The following is a 9,163-nucleotide window of genomic DNA, read 5'->3' as shown; positions in this document are numbered from 1 at the left end:
TGTGCCACCCGCCTGTGTCCCCGCCCGTGCCGCCCGCCCGGCCGCCCCCGGACTCACTGGTGGATGGCTTGGAGGAACTTCCTCTGGTGCTTCCGGACTTTGGCGTGGTCGGTCTTCCTGAGCAGCTTCGTGTGTTTGTAGATCAGCCACGTCTCCCGGAGGACGTTGGCCGCGGCGTTCTTGATCTAAGGCAAAGCAAACAAAGCAGGTCGCTGCCGGCCTCGCTCTCCTGCTTTCACGTGAGCCGACGTCACCTGCGCTGTCAGGGAACGGTTTCGTGGCGACCTCCTTCCTCAGTCAAACCGTGAACTCTCAGGACGAATAATTAAAGTTCACCCACTATGGACCCTGAACTGGACACAGCCCCCCGGAGCCTGAGGCCAGGCATGCTTCTCGTTGCTTCTTAACCATCCAGGGCTGCCCCCCGGCCGCCATCGCTGACGGTCTGTGCAGACAGGCTGCATTAACGGGACCTGGAGGCCCGGGGCACCCTTCTAATGGGTTACGAGATGCTGTCACCACACTTGTGTGCGGCGTCCTGGCTCGGCCCGAGCCCCGCGCCCCCCCAGCACACACTGCATTCCTTGTCTTTGGAGGGGAGGTATTCGCTATCCAAGGGGGATTTTTTCTTTTTTTTAAGCGAGGCAACCCTTGGTTGACCTCACAGATTGCAAGGACCTTGTCAGCTTACGATCCCTTATTTTTTATTTTTTACGCCTACAGCACCCGGTCTTCCTAGGCGGTCTCCCATCCAAGTACTAACCAGGCCTGACCCTGCTTAGCTTCCGAGATCAGACGGGATCGGGCGTGTTCGGGGTGGCGTGGCCGTATCCACCGGTCATCTTTAAAGTCCTATTTGAGGAAAGAGCTTTCCCACCAGAGGGAATTCGAGGTATCAACGAGTCCACGGCTGCCTTTCCCAAATGGGCAAAAACCAATTTATGCCACAATCTTACATGGAGCTGTAATTGGCGTCAAACTGAAATAATTTCAAAGCGGTGTCTGAAAATCAGCGAAGCCATTTAGGTGCGAAACCAGAGCCGCCTCGCTGCCCGGGCTGGCTCCTCACTGTGCAATCACACGTTTCGACATTCGACGCTGTCATCTGTTGACATGGAAACCACTGATATCACCCGGCTCGCGACTGAGCTGACACATATCGATGGCATCCAGATGGCCGGGGACAAAGTTTTAGTCCAAACACAGACATCTTCAGCAATTAGGAACAAGAGCAAGAGAAAACATTTCTTATTAAGCACAAGCTAGACAGGTTTTTGATTAACCATTCCCATTTCCGTCAGCCTTGCAAATTGGCACAAGCCCACAGGCCTGAGGCCTGGAAGTACTGGAAGTAAATCGGGGTACTAGCCAGAAAGGATTTTAATAAAACCGGAGAGCACAGGCCTGATTCTTCAGACTGACATCAACAGATGGGACACCGTTAACATACTGAGACGTGTGGGAAGGCCCAGGAAACGTTTTGCAGACTGATAACTTCGGGGTGTGTATGTTTTAAAAATTTATTACTAAGGCTGGATCACATTTTTCGTTGGCGCTGAAGTGATATTTTTAAAAGAACAGCTAAGTCTTCTCAGAAATGTCTAAGTGACGTAAATATTACTTTTTGTTGTTGTTTTCAGTAAAAATCCACTGAGAAAAATGGTTTTAATGACTTCATGGCCCACCTCTGGTAACGTCTTGCTTGAAAGGGAGCAGGTGGTAGAGAGGAGAAGCTGGACTCGTGAGCATCCGGGTGAGGAGCAGGAGGCGGAGGAGGGGGTCGTCCCCGGGGTCCTGTCCAGCGGCTGGAGCGGACAGCCGCCCGGACAGGAGCCCCTGCTCTGTGCAGTGCCTACGCCTACTACTGTCTTTCGTAGGGAGAGGGCAGTTTGAAACGTGGTCTCTTCGCTTTCTCTTGGTGCTCGGCCTCCAAGGAAAGCATCGCGGGAGGGAAAACCCAGCCCAGGTGTTTAGGGCGCCCGGCAGAGCTGGGGGAGTCCCCTTTTGTGGCCAGAGTCACCAAACGCCGAGGCCGATGGGCCTCTGACGACTGTCTCTGGAGGAGTTGCTGTGGAACAAACGTTTGCGACTGAAAAGCCTGTGGGTGAGTCCCTCGTCCACCGGTTAAGCGGCCGAGGAGAGGATGCTCAATTATCTAAAAGGTGGAGGAAGACATCCTCACTCTACGGGTTGTTGGGAGGCCGGGAGGAGGGGACGCGGATGGCGCCGGTGGCCTGAGGCTGACGGCTCACGTCGCCGGGCACAGGTCTGAGCGCTTCGTGTGCGTGGACTCAGTGACCCGCCATGGCAACCCGCCATGGCGATCCGGGTGCCGGGGGCCGGTGAGAATGTCACCCCCCCCCACTTTACATGTGAGGAAACCGGGGCACAGACCCAGGTCGTAACGCTCTCCATGGCAAACCGAGTCAACGCGGAGCTACGTTCCGTGAACTGTGAACACGTGGACAGGAGAGGTTCTCGTCTGGCCCAAACCCCGTTTAAAATATGAGGAAGCAGCTTCCTTGATGGCGCATGAGGGCCGGGCCCACACGGCCCGCTGATGGAGACCCTAGGACAGGCGCCGGGTCCACGGAAGGCACGAGGTTCGCACGTGGTCTGAAGACAGAGCCCACGGATTTCGTCTCCGACAAACAAGCGTTTCCCGTTTTCCAGGATCGAGGAATTGGAAAGAATGCTAGATTTTTTTCCATCACCTTGGCCCTCACTCAGCCACGTGACGGAACAGGGCGTCCGTGTCCTACACTGGCCTTTGGCCTACACGTAAGGTGCTGGGGCACAGCCCGGCCTGGGCAGCTGCGAGAGCAGCCCCTTCGTCCTGCGGGTTTGAACAGGACGCTCTCGGGGACTCGGAGGAGCGATGGAAAACATAGGCCTTGCTGCCAGCGAGCGGTCTGGCACAAAGCTGGGCAGATTGGTGTCTGCAAGAGAGACGGACATGGGCTTTTAACTGCGCCATGCCTTCCCGAGGTGCCAGTGACTGCCACTGTGATGGGGTCCCTCTCCAGTTCACGTGGCGGGTAGCTCTGAGCACTGCTGCGGTGGGGACCCGGGGTGGTCGTGAGCCCCTCCTGGGAATCGCTGAGCCCCCGATGGGGGCCTGGGTACCCCCTGAGCTCTCCTGGTGGATGGGTGCCCCTGGGGTGGCCGCCATTGGCTAGGTCTGGGGACAGTGGGAAAGGGGCCTTTGTGCATGGGAGGCTGGCTGCTCGCTCCCCAAACCCATAAGCCTAAGAGCTGGTCGTCTGCCAAAAGGCTGCCTGTCTCCCTTCCGGCGGGGCCGGGAACGAGCTCAGCGGCCTGCGTGCTTTGGAAGGCACGAGATTGACAGCCGAGCGAGGAAGTCGTCCCTCTAAGATCTCGCAAATAATAGTGACCGGCAACGTTTACCAACCGCCTGCCGGGTGCCCGGCTCTGTGCCCAAAGCCTGGTGCTTGCGGTGCTTCGCCAGCTCGGAGGGACCTCCCAGGAGGACGCAGGATCATGTCCTCCGTGGACGTTACTGATGGTCTGAGCCCCGACTTCCTCGTTCCTCAGGGAACACTTGCCGAGCCCCACGATGGGGTGACTCTGGGCAGTGAGAGTGTGCGGTGCAGAAGCCCGTCCCTGACCCGCCCACACCGAGGTCACGACCTCGCAGCAACAGCGTGCCACGTGGGACATCGCGTTGGCGGCAAGGGCTTTGGGGGGCCACACGGCCGGGGGGCGGGCAGGCAGCCACCCAGAGCCGGCGATCTGGATGGGACTGCGGTGCTGACGACGTGAGGCTCCCTGGACACCCTGAGCGCCCAGCGCGGCCACAGGGCTCCTGGACGCACAGCAGCTATTACCCGCCCGCCCCGGTGCACGTCAGCTTCTCCCCCACCCCCAACAAGAGAGAACATATCAGAACATCTATGTCTGTTTCCTGAGCTCTTGGCCATGGTGCCCATGTCAACGGCTTGGTCTGGCCACCTCTCTGCTGGAGTGCTCTGCCGCACGGTGTCACAGATGGGCTGTTGGTTGCAGGAGAAACATCTGGACAGGACAAGAGGAGCACCCCTCCTGGACTCCCCATGCCCCCCAAAGCCCCAGAGAGACCTGGGTGAGTACCTCCGGGGAAGACACCATTGGCACACCCGCCCGCGACGCTGCCAGGAACCCCGCCCGGGAAACGGGGTTCCCAGGAGGCCGGAGACGGGAAAGGGGAAGGGAGGGGGCAGATCAGGCCTGTGAGGGGGTGCGACTTAACTTCAAGAGTCCCACAGGTCACAGTCAGATTAACCGAGAGCTGACGAAGACCACCATCCGAGAACTCAAAGCCAGCCCAGTCCCCAGATGCTTGGCGGATGGTGTCCGCTACACACACGGGTGGGGACAAGGGCCACCCCCTCTTCCCTCTCTGCCAGCCCCTCTCTCCCCTGTCCCCAGCACCTCTGAAGCCGGAGGCGTCCGCAGGCGCCTACCTTGCCTTTTAGAAAGGGGGGGTGGTCTCTGAGGGCAGGGCCATCCTGGTGTCCCCAGAGCACAAAGCGTGGTGACCCCCGTGACCGACGTGTTTATGTGTTACATAAAACACGGGGACCCGTGGCGTCGGGCGGTAGGAAGATGGGGACCTGGCACCCCTTCCAGTCTCTCGACGTGTCCTTCCCTCCCGTGTTACCTCGTAGCCCGAGGGTCAGCGATAAATCATAGTCACAGAATAACGATGGTGGCGGCACCGCAGAGGTCGCCGTGACAAGGCCTGATGGCATGAAGCAACGGGAACGATGCTGCCGCCGGGGGTGCCGAGAGAAAGAAGGGACGCCACGGGCCCCGGGGGACCCCGAGACCGCGTTCCCGCCCGCGCTCTCACACAGCCCGCCCCGCCGACGGGCGCTCAGCAGCGGCTCCAACGGCAGAGCCCGGCCGAAGCGAGTGACCCCCGCGCCCCTCGGCCTCACGATACACGGGTCGCAGGCCCTCCCTTTGTTCTCTGCTCGGGTGTGTGGAGAAGGCGCCCGCTCGTCCTGGTGTGACCGCTTTCCTCTACGACATCAGATTGTCCGCCCCCGAGAGAGGGTCGGGACAGCAGCCATGACCAGCGCCTCCCACAGTCGGCTCCTCCTCCGAGGTCGTGTGAAGAGACTGAGCTTAGCGTCCCACGAGCCAGGAGCCACTCCAGCTGGACGGGCCATTCGGGGAGGACAGGGTACCAGAGGCATCCCCAGGGAAGGCAAGGTGGGCTTCTCTGAGCAGGTCAGGGGGAGAGGATGGCAGAGCAGGCCGAGCTCTCAGCCAGTCAGGTCAGTCAAGGTCACGTCGCGGAACTTCTGCAAGTCCCTGTCCTGCCAGCTCTGAACACGCCCCACGGGAAGAACCATCTCTTTTGCGTGTTACATCTTCGGAAAAAGACACTAGACTTTCAGGGGACATTGCAACAGGTTTAAGTGTTCTGCTAATTGCAACTGTGACAACATGACATATAGCGAAGCCAGTTTACCAAGGCTAAGTGACACAGACAAGAGTTACCAGCTCGTCACCGTCTGCGTGTCGGCCACGTGAGGCTACCGGCCGGTACCCGCTCCTTCCCCGTCTGCGGAGGTTTCAGGGGACCCAGGACGTGTGGTCGAAGACCCAGTGATCGAGCACCACGAATAACTGTCCGGGGTCTGGGGAGCCCTTGGCAGCTGCATGGCGCCCGCGCCTTCCTGGAAGCTGGCCGACCCCGCCGACCCCGCCCTCCCCGCCGACCCCGCCGACCCCTCCTTGTTCTCCCTCCTGCCTTTGCCTCTGTTTCTGACGCATTTTTACTGTGCTGCACCATTAATCACCGACTCTGTTCTCTAGCTTTCAAAAACCCGAATCCAAATCTGGTGGCACCTGGGCCTCCGAACCCACGTTAGCCCTGACCGGGAAGGACCAGCCTTGGCGGCCAAACCCGCCCACGGGGTCTCGTTTCTCTCCCATCTCGGAAAGGGGAGGATTTTGCGGGAGATCCCATTACTGACCTTCTTCGTCCGGCCTGCATCACTAAAGAATGATCCCCCGACAGCCGTCAGGAAATCGACGCTCCCGCCCGCTCGCCGCCCCCTCCCCTCCTCTAGATGGGCCTTTTCTTCCCCGACGACTCAGCGGGGTGTCGGACCCTCCCCTCCTGGCTAACACCTCTCCCTGTTCCCGCACCTCTGCACCCAGCGGATCGACTTCCGCGAGGGGACAAGGGGGGACGTTACCGGGGAAACCCAGAAGGGCGACTGGATGGTGACGGGCTTGGGAACTGGGAACGTGGGCTCTGCAGCGATGCTCGATGATCGCGCGTTAACGACCTTTTTCGAAAGGGCTGCATTTAGCTACATTCCCAACGTCGTTTAAAACCGTTGCCGCCGGCCGGGTGACGTGTTCGAGCACCGTCGGGCGAGGGGGCGGTCGCCCCACGGCATGCGACACAGTAACCAGCAGGAAGCGAGCCGGTTGTGGGGACCACCCGGCGTTTTGTGGGGAGACGGGGCCTCCGGACGCCCACTCGTGTGGGCCGTTGCAGGCGTCTGGGCCGGCGCACCCCCCACCCCGGAGCCGCCCGGCCTACGCGGCTTCCGCCTCCGTCGGCAGCGCCCCGTTACCGCGTGGACGGTGGTGCTTTACCCGTTTGGTGAGCTGAGTGTCCATCATGAAGTTGTGCACGTGCTTCTCCGCTTTGGTGAGTTCCAGCTTCCGGGCCACCACGGCCACCACGAGGGCGGTGCAGCCCGCTCCCTGTGGGGGGACAGCGAGAGGGCAGGGAGAGAGAGCACGTCGTTAGGAGGCCAGGTTCGGGGTTCGCCCGCTGTGGGGTTTCCAGGAGTGGACGAGGGCCCGCGCTCTCTGGCCGGTCCAAGGCACAAAGCCTGTGGGGACCCTGATTCCTACGCCCACAGAGGGGTCTGCGACGCTCCCGGCCTGGCTGCAGAGCTGACCTCTGGGGGACTTCACAGAACTCGCCAGTTCTTATGGGACACGGAACGGGGCTGAGGCTATGGGGGATTCACAACAGAGACAGTCGTCTGGTCCCGTGCCGGGTGGAGCTGGGAAGACGGAGCGTCTGGTGCACACAGGCCCTCTCCCTGCGCGCACATCCCAACCCCACTGCCCGCCCCAGACCACAGGGCCCAGGACGGACAAAAGGCCATGTGTGAACCAGAGCATGGCTGGAGCACCTGCTGGTGGCGGAGACGTCTCCTGAAAATAGCCTCATAAAGAGGTGCCATGTTCTCCCCCAAGCTGGCTTCCCGGGGGACACCGGTCCCCATGAGTCTGTCCCCGGCTGAGCCGGCTCCCCAGTTAGGTCTTTCTACCTAACTTCAGGTCTCGGCTGTGACTCCGCACAGAGTGGCTCTTTCTGGCTTTTACTGGGAGCCTCGTGACTTCTCATCACGTAGAGATTTTCAAGGCGACGATGCTCTGGCCTCGGACCAGAATTTTTAGGGGACCCTCAGGAAGCCCTCGCTATTTTCCAGGGCGATGTTGCTTTTCTGCCTGGGTAGGTCCAATCCGGGGGGCACAGAGGAGGGGGAGTCACAGGGCCCATGAGCACCACTTGCGCCCCGATTCTTCGGCCCACAGCAGCAGCCCCTGCCCCCCTGGCCTGGGTCTGGGGAGAGGGCGCCGCCCCCCGCCCCCCGGCCATCGCCTTCCGTCTGCTCTCTGGCCCTTGACCGTGCCGACCTCTACTCCTGGAAAGAGAAGAGCTCAGCAAAGTCGGCGGTCCAGTCCTCAGATGCCAGGCGGAAGTCAGAGCGGCCGCTGGGCCCAGTCCGGCCGGCGGGGGCCCCGGATTGAAGGAATCGATCGATGACATTTTTGGCTCATCGGGTCTCTGACAGGGTGCGTTAGAACCGTCAGAGACGTTTTCGAAGGTGCGTGGCCTGCACGGCGGGGAGGGCGCGTGCGGGTAGCTGGTCCTCTGTGCCTCCTCGCGGCCTCTCCTGCCCGTCTGAGCAGGTGCTGGCACAGCCGAAGCCGGCAGCACCCTCCCCTCGCTACTCATTTGTCAGTCATGCCTCGGCCACCCTGTTTTTAGCACAAACCGGAAAAAGAAAAAAAAAGAAAGAAAGAAAAACAGAGTCTGTGAACGTTCCTTTCTCTCTCCGTTCAAGAGACGGCTGTTTTCTCGGCATCCGTGACTTGCAGGAGATTCTGTGCCCAATTTTCAAAGAATATGTAGGGCAGGTGGACACCCGGTCTGAGGCTGTCATCAGTCCAGCCAGGGATCCTAAAGCAAAAAGCGGCTTAAAAGAAGCCGTCCTGGGGGTCAGACGCGTGCTCCATCCCTTAACCACATGGACACGGTCTCCCGCCTTCCTATGGAGTTCAAGGGCACCGGGGGCTGCAGCCCTGAAGACGGACGTGTGACAGTGTTTAAATGGAGTATCCGCTGGAAAGGTTCTCCCCAGGTGCCATTCTCTCCCGTCTCCCTGGGAGCACCCCAAGGTCTTGCCGCAGCTTACAGCCGAGCCAGGCGAATGCGGGGGTTTCCAATTAGAAGTCAGGGTGTCTTCATCAAGGAGCCGTCTACCTTCTAGGATTAAGATGCATCTCTGTGCGGACGCAGAGGGCAGACAAGATGATGTGTCCCAGCTTCTTTCTACTGAAAGGTGTCCAGGCTCCCTTGTGGGTGTCCCTCTAGGGTGCGGGGGTGCTGGGTTCTTAACCCCTAAGTCTGACTTGAATCAAGAGTCGCGGTGACTCTCGACTTTATTTTTCTTTTAGAAAATCCATCCTCTGGACATAATTGGGGAAGTCGCCAACAAGGAAGCCTAACCTGGTCATTTCCATTAAGAAGCAACCTTGCGAAGACGGGGTCGGACGTTGACAACCTTCCAGAAGAGGGCGAGATGCTGAGGTCAGACTGGTCCTCCCTGGAGTGTGCGTGTGCGTGCGTGCGTGTGTGTGTGCGTGTGTGTGTGTGGGAGAGAGAGAGAGAGAGACGGAGGGAGGGAGGGAGCTGGCGCAGAGACTTAGGCAAGCCACAGGGTGCTCCATCCTGCGCAGCGTGGGACAGAATAGGAAGCGGCAGAGGCCAAAGCAACGAGGATGGGCCGACGGGATCGACAGAGGGAGCGGGCGGAACAAGGAGCCCGAGACGTGAGTTCAAAGCTGTCGGGCAGCTCTGGCTCTTCGGAGCGCACGGAGGGCACGTGCAGGGGGC

The 9,163-nt window shown here is 60.2% G+C and overlaps 1 protein-coding gene, 1 long non-coding RNA gene and 1 pseudogene across 4 annotated transcripts in view; 1 reads left to right on the top strand and 2 right to left on the bottom strand.

The window, feature by feature from the left end:
- KCNN3 (potassium calcium-activated channel subfamily N member 3) overlaps positions 1-9,163 on the bottom strand; it is a 113,153-nt gene that overhangs the window by 11,057 nt on the left and 92,933 nt on the right. For all 3 annotated transcript variants that reach the window (XM_006923558.3, XM_015598265.2, XM_025040890.1), the window contains 2 exons: positions 6,622-6,732; positions 58-185 (listed from right to left, as the gene is read on the bottom strand). In XM_006923558.3, the coding sequence (XP_006923620.1) occupies positions 58-185; positions 6,622-6,732 (239 nt within the window). The remainder of the gene's footprint in view (positions 1-57; positions 186-6,621; positions 6,733-9,163) is intronic.
- Positions 715-833, bottom strand: LOC112472167 (annotated as a pseudogene).
- LOC112472155 lies at positions 919-9,030 on the top strand. The gene is made up of 3 exons (XR_003043566.1): positions 919-1,501; positions 1,641-1,753; positions 8,725-9,030. It is a non-coding gene; the product is annotated as an uncharacterized LOC112472155 (long non-coding RNA).

This window comes from Pteropus alecto, unplaced genomic scaffold (genome assembly GCF_000325575.1).
Source record: "Pteropus alecto unplaced genomic scaffold, ASM32557v1 scaffold49, whole genome shotgun sequence".
In the NCBI taxonomy this organism is placed as follows: Eukaryota; Metazoa; Chordata; class Mammalia; order Chiroptera; family Pteropodidae; genus Pteropus; species Pteropus alecto.
The sequence above is the reverse complement of the archived record's forward strand: the minus strand, read 5'-3'. Positions and strand labels throughout refer to the sequence as shown.